We start from the raw sequence: 15,901 nt of genomic DNA, 5'->3' as shown, positions 1-15,901 counted from the left end.
CCGCCCCTCCCCCCTCCTCCTCCTCCCCCCCTCCTCCTCCTCCTCCGCCCCTCTCCCCTCCCCCCTCCTCCTCCGCCCCTCCCCTCCTCCTCCTCCCCCTCCTCCTCCTCTCCTCCTCCTCCTCCTCCTCCCCCTCCTCTCCTCCTCCGCCCTTCCCCCTCTCCCCTCCCCCTCCCCTCCTCCTCCGCCCCTCCCCTCCTCCTCCTCCCCTCCCCCCTCCCCCTCCTCTCCTCCTCCGCCCCTCCTCCTCCTCCTTCTTCTTCCGCTGTGAAGTTTAACTGCGCCCTCTACAGTCAGACACGTGCTGTTTTTCATTTTATTTTATTATTTTTAAATATATATAAATATATATTTTTTTATATAAATTAATTTTTTTTTTACAGGCACGTGCTGTTTTTCATTTTATTTTGTTACTGTTTATTTTCATATTATTTTTTTCCCAGATATCTGCACTTTTTCTACAAAAGAAAATAAATAACGGTAATAGATTGTTAAACAGGGATGTGATCAAAGATTTGTATTGATTTATTGGGATTCAGAGGCACCTGACTGACAATGTGGCGTTTACAAATGGCTGCTATAATTGTCGACCACTGGAGGGCAATGCTGCATTATATTATAATATTCTTACAAAAAAACCTACATGAATATATTTATATGATACTCTACAACAAAGTGATTTTCTAGGAGGTTCAATGGATTTTACATTTAAAGAGAACTATTCCAGTTATAGTGACTAATTTTAATTTTTCAATAAAATTGAATGCATCAAGAGAAACAGTGATTCAAAACATTTATTGAACTGATCGTATGTAGAGAATATATCCATCTCATAATAAAACAACATCATTCTGTCACTCAATATCCAATAATTAAAATATAAGTTTTTCTGGATTAATGGAAGGAGGATTTACTGCAGCGATGTTGGACTTAAAAGGATCATTTAATATGATGAAAATATGTTTAGTTTCTTGCAGAGTTTGATAAAAAGATCTGACGTCTGTGTGCCAAACAAACGGGAGCCAGGAGACAGTTAGCCTGGCTTAGCTTAGCTTAGTTATCTTAGCGAAGCTTAGTTTAGTATAAAGTCTCGTTGAGGTTACCAGTCAATGAAGGAGGCCGCAGGAAGTCCCTTTTTACTCTTGTAGTTTTTGTACGGAAGATGTAAGTTCGGGTAGGTTTGGACACTGAAACTACTTGGTTAGGTTTGAGAAATCATGCAGGCTTTGTTATGAAAGTTACAAAAAGTTAAAATAGTTAAAAACGTCACGCGTTTCTTACTAGAAATCTACGTTGACTTTTGCTTTGTCGTGGATTTGAACACGCGTCTGCCGGGTGACAACAACCCCCGACCTCCTCCCTTCATAGACTTCGCCCTCTTTTTACTTCGTCACACGACCTCCTTCGGTGCAGACGTAAAGTATCTTGTGCGTACGTCTTGCCGAAGGTCACTTTGTGGGAATTCCTGACGCTCTGAGGAATGAGAACAGGTTGTCGTATCTGTGGTCATTTAAAGGGAACTTTTAATGCCGCCTGACAGAGAATAAGAAAAGTGATGAGCTCGAGGTTATTTGAAGATAACATCGACGTCGAGTTCATTTCTGCGACCTCGCATCGATCAACGAGAGATTTCAAAGGGTTCCTGTCGGTCTAATTAGTCCCCAACTGGAAGTCGTTGTTCTGCCGGAGGAGGCCGTAGAGGACTCGTTCGGGGAAAATGAAGAAGTCCCGGTTCCTCTCCAGGTCCTGGGCGTTCATGATACGAGTCACCAGCGCCTGTTGTATGGCCGGGGACTCGCAAGGGTGATGGCGCACCTCGTGACTCATGTTTCTCGAAGGCTCGATGACCAGCAGACCGAGCCGGCCTTCGTCCTCCTCCTCGCCGCGTCCGGTCGAGGCGTTGAGCGTCTTTCTGTTTCTCATACCTGCCGTGGTGTCGCTGCGACCTTTCAGCTCAGCGAGTCCAAAGTCTTCACCGGATCCAGAACTTAAATTGAAAGCAGAAGTTTCATTTAGTTTATCAGCGGAGATATTTGGACCAACCAGGCTACCATTGAAGAGCAGACTATTGGTAATGCTCGCTGCGTTGGCTCGCGTCGGCCCGCTGGATGTCCCGGTTCTGGGTTTTGCCGGTCCCGTGGTCTCCTGGACGTTTCGGCGCAGATAGGCGGCGTAGCCCTGAACCAGTCGACCTAAACCCGTCTTATAAGACAAACGCAGAGATTCAGCCGATCCCGACGGGACCGACTGCAGACGAACCTGTTGGAGGAAGAAGAGATGCACTGAGATCCGCCCACAACCACATGTTGAAGCATTTGTTTTAAGTCTGTGAAGGTTTCTCAGTTATCCAGGTCAAAGGTCAATGCAAGTTTTATCCAAACGAAACGGGACTTCTTTGAGTTTCCTTCTCATCCGAAAGACTTCTTCAGTTTTTGAAAGAATAGACGCAAGTTCCTTGTTGAAACTTCTTCGGGGGTCTTTAACACCTCGACAGTCGTTACGTGATGAGCCGTGAACAGCTGTTGTGACCGCAACGATCCGGACGGGTCCGACGTGCGACCTGAACAACTCTCACGGTGTTGACGACCCTACAAGAAGCTAAAAAGTCGCCTTCAACCTCGTACGATTATTAGAATCAAAGTACGGAGAGTCTGAAACTCAGACAGGACCGGCTGTTTCCCAACACTGATCCATTATGTTGTTTTGGTACAAACTGTGTCCAGGAAATTACAGTGTTTATATTTAGTTAAATATATAAAAAATAATCCCTATTTGGGTTAGCCAGAAACCGAGAAGTCTGAAGTGCCGGATCTTCACCGACCGGTTCTATCCGGAGTTGAGATTTCTAATTTGGCAAGTTGTAGCACCGAGGGAGGAAACACCAGGAGGAGAGGTTTGACTCCAGCGTCTTCATCTCTGTGTATTATGTACTTTAATCTAACGAGTGAGCGGTTTGAGTGGTGAGCAGGGGTGTCAAACATACGGCCCGCGGGCCGGATCCGGCCAGCTCGGCCCGCCGGATGACTTTGCTAAGTGTGAAAATTACAGAAAGACATAAATTGCATTTCTATGAGAATATGGAGGTTTATGAGGACAAACTTTTTGTAATTTTTTTTTTAATCGATCCAGTAATTGCTTCAAAAACAGCGTAAATGCGACGTCTGCTCCGGAGGAAGAAGCGCTCGCTGCTCGCTTTGTGACGCATTTGACGTCAAACGGGAATCTGCAGAGGAGAGCCGGGGCAGATAAACAGTGGGCTGATGTCTGAGTTTTTGGTCTTTATGTTTCTAGTTTATTGTAGAAAGACCTTAAAACAGGGTTTATCATCCAAAAACCTTCACCAATGATTTAAACAAAGAGAAATATTGTCGTTATTATGCTACGATTTTACTGGTCTGGCCCACTTGAGATCAAAGTGGGCAGTATGTGGCCCCTTAACTCAAATGAGTTTGACACCCCTGGTGTTGAGCAACAGTCTTCCTCAGGTCACCGCCTAACAGGACTGAACAAGCGGTTTAGGCAGTTGGTGAAATGTCTTTAAGAAACTCAATGAAGCCCAGTTCCCTTTGAATAAAACCTGGATTTCTTGTGTGACAACCTGGTCTGCCCGTCCTGACCTGGTGGATCCTCACATGCAGATGAACCGCAGCTCCGGCCAGCCACTGCTGCATGGACACCGAACTCATCCTCTTCTTCGTGGTCATCCTGTCGTAGTGGTCGAGCAGCTCCAGCTTCAGCAGGTTGTCGTAGAGCTCCGTCGTCTCGGCCGTCTTCTCCCGGTCGTTGGCGATGCCGGGGACGAGGCGGAGGTAGTCGTGGACGATCCGGCCGATTCTGGAGGAAGTGCTGATGCCAAAGATCCTCGGAGGCTGCGATCTCTGGCTCTCTGCCGAGCCTTGAGCTCGGACCTGGTGGGGTCGACGACGCTGGTTTAAATCACGTTTGTTTACGTCCACCGTGCCTCCAGGCAAACAAAAAGTTGAAACTAAAATATTTCAAGCAACGAGTCACAATGATCCGACAGTGTTGTGACAATTTAGGAACGTTAACACAAAATATTTGGAAGATGTTTTTTTGAATGTTAGGAGGAAAATTCTGTGAACAAAAAAACCACATCCAGCTGTAAACATAACTAGAACCCTTCAAGATATTCTCAAAGGTTTTTTTTAGAGCAAATAAATCTTGCTGGGTTTCTGCTGCAGTTGTAGAGTTCATAAACTGAGTGAGTTTTAAAGTGCTTGTTCTTTGTGTTTGGGAACTTGCTGATTTTGCTCTGTAAATAAACCTGAATGTCAGTTTTTGTTCTCGCATTATACTTTCAAAGCAGTTTCACCTACCTGATGCGCGACCTGGTCAAAAAGCACGGACAGGGCGAGAGCGACAACCCCGACTCCCCCGTAGGCGACCCTGCTGCCGCCCAGCTCCGCGGTCAGGTTGAGGCCGAACGCCGCCTGCTGCTCGCGGCTCATGCTGCGCTGCAGGAAGGCGTACTGATGCTGCAGCGCCGCCGAGGAGTCCAGCGACAGGAAGGTGGTGAGGACGGGATCCAGGGAGATGTCGGGGATGACGCTGGCGTCGCGAGCCGCGGAGAAGAGCTCCTGGACGGTGGCGCGAGAGGGAAGACACAAGCCGCGAGCCGTTAGGATCATGTCTGTCTATGAGTGTTGTTCTGTCTGACCCGCGCTGAGTTCATCTGTTCCCGTCGGTCGTTATCGACACGACCAAAATAAATACTGACATGACCCATTTGTCCAAAAGAGACCATGTTTATACTAGGAGTCTCCCATCTTTCTTTTTTTTCTTTAAGAGCTACTTTTGACAAAATGAAGAGCTACTCATGTTCAGTAACATTTATTCACATAGCTGAGCACCACCCAAACTCTTGTGTGGCCAAACTGGTTTGAAAATTGTCAAAGAAAACATTTTAGAATAAGATTCAACAGGAAAATCCTGTTTTCCCTCCAGCTGGGACCCCCTACCCCTCCTCAGAGAAAAACAGTCCTATAAACTGAGTACATGGCTGGACCCTGTGAAACTGGAGGGCTTTTAATTTGAAAATTCAGGTGTAACTGTTATCTGTCACTCACTAGGTGACAGACACTCTTTATAGCTCCGCCCCCTGCTGTTGGTCCAGCTGATATTATTCTATTTATTTACCTAATTTATGAGCAACCTTCCTTTCAGGTCTCTGCTGTGTTTCTGTCCTCTGATCTCTGTGTCTCACTGTGGGCGGAGCTCCACCTCTGCTGCACTTTCGTCCTATTTCGTGTACATGATTTAATAATTCATGGTCACGATTTAGTATCTCAAGGCCTCTATTTAGTACTTCATGCACACAATGTAATATTTTTCCTCCATAGACTCTCACTGCAGCTGGTGGACTTAAATCTGTCTGGTCAAAGGTCAAACGTTCAGGATTTATTTGAAGAGTGAAGCTCTGTCCCCTGGGGGAAAAAAAAAATAAAAAAAAAAATCTATATTTGAGAAGTGTGACAAAGTTCTTGTTTGGTCAATAATGTAAACGGTCAACAAAAGGAAGTGATCGAGACGAACGTGACTGCTACAGAAGGTTTGTAATAACCTTCAGTCTCAGAGTCAGTGCAGCTGATCGATAAAACTTCTTTTAATCAGACTGGCATTCAAACACGATCACTGATCATTAACCCGAGGGTCAATAAACGAGCAGTCTGCTTCGTACGAGCTCGGCGTTCTCCGTCAGTCACGTGACCTCCGCCGAGCTCGCCATGACGACACTAACCACTCCTTTAGAATCAGTCCTGGACGCATTTCTCGGCAGAACAATCCTGTACGTGTGATTTTATTTCCCTTTAGAATAATCCTGGTTCTGCTTCAGGATCATAAACAGAAAAAAACTAAAAAACTCTCATCGGGGCGCAACTACCGCGCTTCCGGGTTGCTATCACGGTGACGTAGTTGTCCAGACTTTCACGGTTTTTGTCATCACAGCGCGGAAACGCAGAGGAGGAGGTCGGTACCCGCTCCTGTCCTCCGAACATCTCAGGTGAGTCCCGAAGCGGCGCACCGGGCGCGTGCACGGATCAGACTGCGCGCGTGATGTTATTTGCTGCCTCGGGTCCGTGTGATAGTTCAGGAAACACAGCTGCGGGTTGTTGTTGTGTTTTTAGCTTGCTGACCTCCAGAGGGGCAAACAAATGACATAAAAGCCTGAATGAACGAGTGGAGACTCACACGTAACGATGACTTTAAGGCTCCGGGCCTCCACACGGAGCGCGAGGGCTCCAACAGAGCCGCAATAAGTATGAACATCATGTCAATCACATGCTGTGGCCTTTACGTCACCGGTCTCACCTGCATCCATCTGCAGGAACACGTTAGTCAACCTGTCTGACACCTGAACAGAGTTCAGAGAGGACCGGGAGCTTTGAGGTTGAACATCTACATTTATGGTGCAAAAGAGTCCCTAAAAACTGCGCTCGTGTCCTGCATGGAGCCATCGTCACGAACAGGTCGCTCTGACGTCACGTCCATCTGACGTCACGTCCATCTGTCTCACCGACATCATTCAATGAGTGAATTCCTTCAAATCTGGCACAAATGTTCACTTGGTCCCAGCGATGGGATTTAAAAGGAAATATGTTCTTAGGAATTATCTCTAATCTTTTAATAGAGCTGGACCAGAGCTGATCTGGAGGTTTGAAGTGGAGTAACATCTTACTAAGAGTTTGATCGAGTCCTCTCCTGGCAGCTGAACCAAGGCTTGATTTGATTTGATTTGATTTGCACAAATTAAAAACACACAAGATTTTACAAAATGATAAATAATTCAGTGCAGTACACGAAGAGGCAAAACAATAACCAGTGGGATCATTTGAAGCCTTCCATCTAGATAATGTTTAAAAGTTCAAAATACAAAGTTTACGTAATAATATTCGTATATAAAAATAATGGAAACAAACAGAATATACAACAATTACAGCAAAAACAATGAAGTCAATATAAAAGCAGAAAGAGAGAGTTTATATATGTTGCAGTTACAAAACAGAAGGTCAATATTTTTTTAAGCACCTTTTCAAGCATTCGATAGAGGAACAGCTTTTTGTCAGATGGGCAAGGCCATCCCATAATTTGGTACCTGAATGAATATAAACGGTGTAATACTCATAAACAGAGCACACGAACGAACCTGACGCATGCGTCTTTCAGCTCAGGTCGTCCGGCGTTATGAGTCAGCGGACGGAGCGACGGGGCATACACGTGGACCAATCGGACCTGCTGTGCAAAAAGGGATGCGGTTACTATGGCAACGCGGCATGGCAGGGCCTGTGCTCCAAGTGCTGGAGGGAGGAGTACCAGCGGGTGCGGCAGAAACAGATCCAGGACGACTGGGCCTTGGCAGAAAAGTAAGACCTTCAATAACCATCGAGGGGGAACAAAATCAAAAATTCAACTGTCCGATATCTCCGGAGGAAAAGACGTTTAGATTTAGTGCGTCAACGTTTTCGTCGTATCGCTCCACGATAAATACAGCTTCTTCTTCCTCACAGTTTTCCACTGATTCTCTGTAACTTTTCCTCGGCTCCAGGTTGCAACGGGAGGAGGAGGCAGCGTATGCCAGTAGTCACGGATCTCAGAACCAGACCCAGAACCAGACCCAGTCCACGGCACCACATCAGCCCCCGGGACTCGCCTCCCTGGGCCCTTTCTCCAAGTTCGAGGAGAAGAAGACCAACGAGAAGACGCGTAAAGTGACCACCGTTAAGAAGTTCTTCAGCCCTTCGTCTCGCACAGCTTCCAAGAAAGGTAGCGCAGAAAACACGACTCGCTCCTTTAGCTCGTCGGATCGGGCGTTGGGTTTCCGTAGTCACGCGATACGTTGGTGTTTTAATCGGACAAATATCTTCCCTGCTTGGTTACAAGTTCAGTTCAGAGCAGCATTTTCCTTGAAGTCAGGATCTTCTTGCCCAAGGACACTTCGTCATGTGGTCAGGAGGAACGAGGGCATTGAACTACCAACCTTATGAAGTTTCATTCACGGTTCTAATAAATCAGATCATTTGAAAGCAGAACTGGAGCCTGAAAATCACAGAGTCGGTCGAAACTCGTCCAATTATCAGACCCAAGAAAAGTTAGTGCTGACGAGGGACCGTGGTGTCGCTGAGTTTCCTCACGTCTTTAGTTTGTCCAGAATCTGAACAGCTTCAAATGAAAACAACTTAAAAACACAAATGACGAATCTGCTCATCCACGTAGGAATAACGAGCAGCTGACTGGTGAGTGATCACTGACTGACTATCGATCAAAGCATTCAGCGGTCGACTGTAGATTCATGTGGAAATAGAAGCACTGGAATTATTTTGTAGTACTGACATCTGTGTGGGGAATTATTTACATATTATTTATTATTGATTTTGTTGACATGAAGCAGCTCGATATAGACACAAGACCAAGGAGGGGAAGGTAGCCAGAAGTTTTACATCTTCTAAACCTGGTTCTCCATCATCAGAAACCCAGGAGGGCAAGACGCCCAGTCCGTCCATCAGCCGGCACGCCAGCTTCGATACCGACCAGGTGTCCAGAGACTTCGTGGAGTACTTGAAGAACCTGCAGAAGCCCGGCCGGGAGATCCACAAGCAGTGCCGAGTCTTCCTCGTGAACATGTCGAGCAAGAAGGTGCGTGGACTTCACGTCTGGCGGCGCAGGAATAATAACGATAGGTCACCTTTCGAGTCTCTCCGTGAGCTCGTCGATGTTAGTAACGGTTGTGGACCTTCTCGTCCTGACAGGACCTCGGTGCTGACGAGCTGTCGGAGTGCGTTCAGGATTTCTACCAGAACCTGGCGGACCGCTTGATGAGTCACTTTAAAGGTCGGTTCAGAAAAGGTTCAGCAACATATTGATATTTATTCATTTAATAATCAGGAACTCCAGCATGACTTTAGCTCATGTTGGATTATAGATCTAGATTATATGCTATAGATCCGAGCGGATGCCGACAGAAACCAACATTACATCCGTTGTTCATTCAGCTGCTGGACGAGCTCCAACCAGATGAAGTGAATCTTTATCCGAAGGCAGCTGGACTTCTTTTAGTTTACAAACTAAAAGTCCAACTGCTTTCTGGTGAAACTTAGACAGACCATAACCTTGTCAGAATATATGTTGTCCTGTTGTTGATGATCTTGTGCAAGCACGTTCCCCTCGAGGAGATAAAGGTTACCGCTCATTCAGCAGGAGCCACTAGGTGGCAGCACAAGCAGAATTTTCCTTTTGAGTTTTTTCTGTGGGCTGATAAATGTTTGTTGGTCAGTCTCCTCAGAGTCTGTGGAGCAGGTGATGGACCAGGTGGAGAAATACATCATGACTCGTCTGTACAAGAGCGTTTTCTGCCCGGAAACCACTGATGACGAGAAGAAGGACTTGGCCACACAGCACAGGATCCGGTGGGCCTTTTTAAATCCACAACAGCCAGTGATAATTTATATTGGTAGTAATTACTAGAAAGTGAAAGTGTGATGTTTCTTTTGTCTTTAATCTGCAGCTGTTTTTGAATCTGCAGCTGATTACACAACAGTGTTTTTTAGCCGTGTGCGTCAGCTGCACAAGTTTGTCATTCAGGGGTGAAGTGACTGAAACAAATGTGTACTGTTACATCATGGGCAAAAAAACCCCTTCAGGCTTCCTCCAGTGACCGCAATGTCAACGGTCTGTGTTGCAGGGCGTTACACTGGGTGACCATCGAGATGCTGTGTGTGTCCATGGATGAAGAAATCCCCGAAGTCTCCGAGAACGTAGTCAAAGCGATAACAGGTCAGAGAACTGTGGTTGATATTTTTACACCAAGGACACTCGCTACACTGTCTGAACTTTACTGTTGTGATACTACGTCCCGCCCACCGATAGCTGTAACCTGACTGCATCACAGGCCTGTCAATCAAACAGACACGCCCCCAAAACCAGGTCTTCTTGAATCTTCTTTTCTAATGAATGAGGGATTATTTTCAGATGGACCTCCAGAAAACTAATAAGAAGGAGTGACTTTAGCTAACAACACCGAGATAACTGATGGACACATTTTATTCACTTTGGATTTGATGAGAGAAGTTGAATGGGAGTCTATGGAGCCGGAGGCTTTTTGGAGCCGACCTCTAGTGGCACTCGCTGGTATTGCAGCTGAAGACACTTCTGGATCAGAACCATTTTACAGAACTGAAGCTACGAACTCTTTTAGAAACAGTCTGTCGGTGGTGGAGACCAAAAACGAAGCTAAAACAGTGAATATTGGGAACAGTTGCCTCAGAAATACCAGCGAGTGTTCGCATGTTTCTGCTGCCTTCAACAGACGAAAAAAATATATAATAATAATTATTGCAGATTTAAAGTCCTACGAGAATTAAACAGCTAATCTGCTCTGTGAATCACATGTCCTGCGTTCTCCTTTGAGAAGGAATCAGAAGTCTTTGAAATCTTTACACCAAGTTGTGTTCAATAATCCATACATGACTGCAGCTCATGGTAATATTTAACTAGGAGTCATTGTTAGCTTCAGCTTTGGAATTACTGGCAAATATGGGATTTAAATAACAATAAATTATTGTAGTCAAAACATATTTGTAGCTATTCTATATTTTCTGTCATTCTTTGGTAAAACTGTAAAAAATGTATTGAATTACGCTGCAGAATCGTCGTGTCTTACACTTGTTTTTCTAACATATAATAATAGGAACATTAATTAGCATGTAAACGTACCTGTGGATGCCCATCTGGTCCAGTTAGAGGAAGCAGTTCTGATATTTCCTGAAAAACAACAAAGAAACTTTTTTTTTTGTCATTTTTTTTTTCTAAACAAAACAATCAAAGGAAGAAAAAACTAAATAAAACAACCGTAAGATGAGTCGGTGATGTAAAACTGCTGGGGATGAAATAATGTGGCTGGATTTTGTCAATAAATTCAACCGTTGATCCGTGAAGGTCGGAGAGTTTGACGTGTGACGCTGCATCAACGCGTCTCTTCTGTCTCGGTGTCCTGCAGACGTCATCGAGATGGACTCGAAGAGGGTTCCTCGGGACAAACTGGGCTGCATCACGCGCTGCAGTAAACAAATCTTCAGCGCCATCAAGATCACCAAGAACGAGCCGGCCTCCGCCGACGACTTCCTGCCGGCGCTCATCTACATCGTGCTGAAGGCCAACCCTCCGCGGCTTCAGTCCAACATCCAGTACATCACACGGTTCTGCAACCCGAGCCGGCTGATGACCGGAGAGGACGGCTACTACTTCACCAACCTGGTGTGTTTAAAACTCTCCGCTCATCTCCGAGCTGCAGGCCTCCGTGTGGTTCTGCATCGGCACGCTGACTCATCGTTAACCTCCAGACAGACAAATGTTTACCTGCAGAACGCTGACTCATCACAGCCGACGTAAACACTGGAACAATCTCTGGTTATTCTACAGTAATAGTGGGGACATAATGTAGTTTTGTGCACCAACTGGGATTTAGAAATGTACAAGTCAGAATCTAATGGTGCTATTTTAATAATATATTTATAATTTAAATCACTATTTAAGCAAGAATTCCCCATTAAGCCTCTAAAATATGAAGATTTGCTGCTTCTCTTCATTATATCTGATCGTAAATGAGCTTCGGGGAATTACATAATCAAACCGATGAATCAATTAATCCAGATAATAAGATTAAGAGTAATTAGCAGAATAATTTATACAGATAATAAAATATTGAAAATAGAGTCAGTAAAATGAGGCTTTGAGTCTTAAACTCTTAAAAAATAAGATGTCAAGAGGTTTTTCATCTGATACATGACACAAGATGAAACGAAACAAAACGAGCTTCACTTACTAACTGAAAGGCATCAAACATGAGCAGAGGAAGTGAGTCCACCTGGCAGGAACGTCACAAACATCCAGTCCAATAAATGTCTGAACACTGGAGACGGCTGGACTCCAGGAAGCAGACGAACACATGATGGACGTGAGAAACCGGCAACGAGTCGGGAAAGACTGGGAGTATAAACACGGACTGAGATCAGCAAGTGACTGCAGGTGAGGTGGGCGGGGCTAACAGGAGACAGGTGTGGAGAGAGAGCCAGAGACTGGCAGGTGGAGGAAGGAGACACCCGGAGAACAATACAAAAAATACAAACAATAATAAAAAGGAGCAGAAAAAGTTGTGAATATTATGTCACGGAAAAAAAGTTTTTTAAGACTTGAATCTTTCAGTGGCTTTAAAGTGAGGAAACACGTCTGGTACGAAGAATTATCAAAGAAACCAGATGTAACGTCAGTTTGTGCGTTCGCTGTGTTTCTGGTTGTTTTTCAGTCTTTATGCTAAACTAGCATATAAAGTGTTTAGTACCTGCGTCCCGACCACGAACTGAATATCGAAGTGTTCGTCGTTCGTGCAGAACCACGTTACCGCTGTGTGACTCGGTGTGACTCGGTTTGACTCGGTGTGACTCGGTGTGACTCGGTGTGACTCGGTTTGACTCGGTGTGACTCGGTTTGACTCGGTGTGACTCGGTGTGACTCGGTTTGACTCGGTGTGACTCGGTTTGACTCGGTTTGACTCGGTGTGACTCGGTTTGACTCGGTGTGACTCGGTTTGACTCGGTGTGACTCGGTTTGACTCGGTTTGACTCGGTGTGACTCGGTTTGACTCGGTGTGACTCGGTGTGACTCGGTGTGACTCGGTTTGACTCGGTGTGACTCGGTGTGATGAAGCCGCTGACAGGATGTTGTTTCTGTTTCAGTGCTGCGCCGCCGCCTTCATCGAGAAGCTGGACGCTCAGTCTCTCAATCTTTCCCCGGAGGAGTTCGAGCGCTACATGTCGGGTCAGGCGTCGCCACGATTCAGCGGCTCGGAGGGTGACTGGCCCGACGCCGGTCCGGGACTCGGTGCCGCCGCCGCCAACCCGGTCCTCGCTCAGCTCGACCGCAACCTGGACGTGCTGTCGGGCCTCGGCGGCCGGCAGGAGGCGCTGATGGAGGCCGCCGAGAGTCTGCGGGCCGACCTGGCGTCCTGGCCCGACAAAGTGCAGCGAGAGGTGAACGACATCCTGGAGAAATATCCGCTGGAGATCCAGACCCGCAACGTTTCTGCCATCGACGCCAACAACATGGACAACGACAACCTGCCGCCGCCACTCAAACCGCAGGTGTTCGCCGGGTAGGAGGAGTCACAGGAGCAACGGTACCCAGGCTGAGGGAACAAGTAGGAGGAGTCACAGGAGCAACGGTACCCAGGCTGAGGGAACAAGTAGGAGGAGTCACAGGAGCAACGGTACCCAGGCTGAGGGAACATGTAGGAGGAGTCACAGGAGCAACGGTACCCAGGCTGAGGGAACAAGTAGGAGGAGTCACAGGAGCAACGGTACCCAGGCTGAGGGAACAAGTAGGAGGAGTCACAGGAGCAACGGTACCCAGGCTGAGGGAACAAGTAGGAGGAGTCACAGGAGCAACGGTACCCAGGCTGAGGGAACAAGTAGGAGGAGTCACAGGAGCAACGGTACCCAGGCTGAGGGAACATGTAGGAGGAGTCACAGGAGCAACGGTACCCAGGCTGAGGGAACAAGTAGGAGGAGTCACAGGAGCAACGGTACCCAGGCTGAGGGAACATGTAGGAGGAGTCACAGGAGCAACGGTACCCAGGCTGAGGGAACAAGTAGGAGGAGTCACAGGAGCAACGGTACCCAGGCTGAGGGAACAAGTAGGAGGAGTCACAGGAGCAACGGTACCCAGGCTGAGGGAACATGTAGGAGGAGTCACAGGAGCAATGGTACCCTGGCTGAGGGAACAAGTAGGAGGAGTCACAGGAGCAACGGTACCCAGGCTGAGGGAACATGTAGGAGGAGTCACAGGAGCAACGGTACCCTGGCTGAGGGAACAAGTAGGAGGAGTCACAGGAGCAACGGTACCCTGGCTGAGGGAACATGTAGGAGGAGCATATTAGGAGCCGTCGGCACCTTCGAGGCACGCTAACGTTTAAAAGCTTAAAAAGTCGCCGTGACGTCGCTTCATTTCAACCAGCAGGTTTTTTGGCAAAAGTAAAGGGACGGAATAAATGATGTCACTTTCAGTTTTGGTGAATCCACGCCGCCGCGTCGCCAGCGCTAACCTCCACGGGACCGCGGTTATAACGGAGGACGCTATGCTAGCTATGAGTTGCATCTTTCGCTTTTACGTGTTTGAGTGTCGAGATGTTTTTGTAACGAGACAAACGTACAAACACCAGATAACTCCGTCAACTCGCAACCCAGCTAAGGAGCTTAATGGACAGTTAGCACGTTAGTAACTCTTCCTTAAATCAACAACAACAAATGTTCAGTCCTGATTAAAAATAAATAAATAAAGTCAGGAGAGTTAGCAGCCTATGATGCTACCTTATTAGCTCCTCCTCGCTAGCTAGAGTAGTTTGCGAACTGCGTGTCAAAAAGTCTTCCTGTAATAAACTGGCTAAATATTCTGTTTTGTAATATGTTTAAAAGAAATTCTAAATTGCCTAAAAATTACAAGTCTGTCGACGATACTCGAAGCGCAGCTGATGCTAGCCTGTTGGAGAAGCTAGCGTTTGTTAGCCCCCGAAAAAAACGTGCAAAATAGATTTTTAGGTGATTTTTCTTAAAACAGAAAATCCTGCTTGCTTTTGATTTTAGTGAATAATATTGACCCAAATCCTGCCTTCAAAATTAAGATCCATATTTTCAGTAGAACAGTCAAACAAACAGTCACCAAATGAAATAAGAGGATTTAGCTGACTGGCATTTAACGTTAGCTCGGATATTTGCTTAAATTTGCTAATTTTGAAATGCTAGTGTTCGTCGCAAAGATGTCGACAAAAGACTTCAGAAGAAGTTCTCTCGACCCACTAACACTTTTCATTTCATTACAACTCACTTTTTCTTGTAATTTCAGTTTTTACACAAAAGTCGTCTGCAAAACAAAAAAAGGGTCAAAGTCGTGACGCTTCGCTCTTTAATCGCCGTCGGCAACCGTCAAGTTGTTTTACATTTCAACGGACCTCAAATCTATCAGAGTTCAAAGCTCGAGTTCAACCATCTGAACCTGCTGCTTTTTGTGCTTTTTGTGCTTTTTGTGCTTTTTGTGCTTTTTGTCTGAGGCCATTTTAAAAATCAGTAATAATAGGAACATTTTTTTATTGTCATTAAATTAACCTGAAGAGACGTTTCAGTTTTTATGTTTTAACATCGTACTGTTTTAGAATTTACTCTTAATTCAGCCGGCACGTTATATGAAAGAATAATATGAATAATGTGTTTTAAATATTGTTTTATTTGAACATTGTGTGACGTACTGTATCATGTAAAAGAAACGGTTTTATTTTTGTGTTGTTTTGTTGGTGAGAATCATTTTAGTCGTCAAGTTCAATTACAACACGTGGAATTTGACGACGAGCAGACAGACGAGCGAACACATAAAAGCCTATGAAAATGTTTGATTTCTGTAAATTGCCAAATCTTTGCAGCTGTAAAGAGAACCAGGTCACATTTGTTGTGTGCGGTTCAACTAACCCAGAATACAATGATGTTAGCTAGCTGAAGTTAACTCAAATTGGGGAACCACGTTAAAGAACACGTTTGTTGATATTCTGTATTTTTTTTTCAATGAAACCAAAATCAATAATTAACTGATCTTTATATATTTTCTTTCCTCTTTGTTTTACTGGGAGACATTAATGAGCGTTAACAAAAACTCTAAATGTGCATTAATCCGCAGCTGAAAATAATCCCCAACAAATTCACCGCTTGTTCCCATCGGAGTAACAATGAGGAAAAACTACACGCTGTTTTAGAAAAATGTTTCACTTTTTAAAAATATGAATTTACACACTTGTAACCTGTTTTCAAAGATTGGTCTTAAACAGCAGACTTAAATGTCTTCTGAAATG

General features: G+C 45.6%; 2 protein-coding genes across 3 annotated transcripts; one reads left to right on the top strand and one right to left on the bottom strand.

Moving 5' to 3' along the window:
• Positions 1-780: 780 nt before the first annotated feature.
• LOC138195887 (uncharacterized) lies at positions 781-4,701 on the bottom strand. Its single transcript, XM_069145531.1, has 3 exons — positions 4,338-4,701; positions 3,618-3,908; positions 781-2,259 (listed from the first exon to the last, which is right to left on the bottom strand). The coding sequence occupies exons 1-3, from the start codon at positions 4,647-4,649 to the stop codon at positions 1,651-1,653; spliced, it is 1,212 nt and encodes a 403-aa protein (XP_069001632.1). The 5' UTR covers positions 4,650-4,701; the 3' UTR covers positions 781-1,650.
• Positions 4,702-5,784: 1,083 nt separating this feature from the next.
• On the top strand, positions 5,785-15,834 carry rabgef1 (RAB guanine nucleotide exchange factor (GEF) 1). 2 transcript variants are annotated; one of them, XM_069145770.1, is made up of 9 exons: positions 5,785-6,022; positions 7,191-7,382; positions 7,565-7,782; positions 8,486-8,652; positions 8,766-8,847; positions 9,290-9,422; positions 9,698-9,789; positions 11,012-11,268; positions 12,747-15,834. In XM_069145770.1, exons 2-9 carry the CDS (start codon positions 7,204-7,206, stop codon positions 13,164-13,166), a joined length of 1,548 nt encoding a protein of 515 aa, XP_069001871.1. In that variant the 5' UTR covers positions 5,785-6,022; positions 7,191-7,203; the 3' UTR covers positions 13,167-15,834. The 2 variants fall into 2 exon arrangements, with proteins under 2 accessions (XP_069001871.1, XP_069001870.1); XM_069145769.1 differs by having other exon boundaries at positions 7,186-7,382.
• The last annotated feature ends 67 nt before the right edge of the window (positions 15,835-15,901 follow it).

The sequence above is a fragment of the Embiotoca jacksoni genome, unplaced genomic scaffold (genome assembly GCF_022577435.1).
Source record: "Embiotoca jacksoni isolate LCO1_2020_lvr unplaced genomic scaffold, fEmbJac1.0.p SCAF_13, whole genome shotgun sequence".
NCBI lineage: Eukaryota > Metazoa > Chordata > Actinopteri > Embiotocidae > Embiotoca > Embiotoca jacksoni.
This window is presented reverse-complemented; position numbering and strand designations above follow the sequence as displayed.

Bases quoted from the DNA above. Each gene is read 5' to 3' on its own strand.
- LOC138195887 (XM_069145531.1), bottom strand. From the start codon at position 4,649: ATGATCCTAACGGCTCGCGGCTTGTGTCTTCCCTCTCGCGCCACCGTC. The intron at 3,909-4,337 runs GTAGGTGAAACT...CGACCCCACCAG, and splicing joins TTGACCAGGTCGCGCATCAG to GTCCGAGCTCAAGGCTCGGC. The intron at 2,260-3,617 runs GTCAGGACGGGC...TTCCTCCAACAG, and splicing joins TGCATGTGAGGATCCACCAG to GTTCGTCTGCAGTCGGTCCC.
- rabgef1 (XM_069145770.1), top strand. From the start codon at position 7,204: ATGAGTCAGCGGACGGAGCGACGGGGCATACACGTGGACCAATCGGAC. The intron at 9,423-9,697 runs GTGGGCCTTTTT...TCTGTGTTGCAG, and splicing joins GCCACACAGCACAGGATCCG to GGCGTTACACTGGGTGACCA. The intron at 11,269-12,746 runs GTGTGTTTAAAA...TTTCTGTTTCAG, and splicing joins GCTACTACTTCACCAACCTG to TGCTGCGCCGCCGCCTTCAT.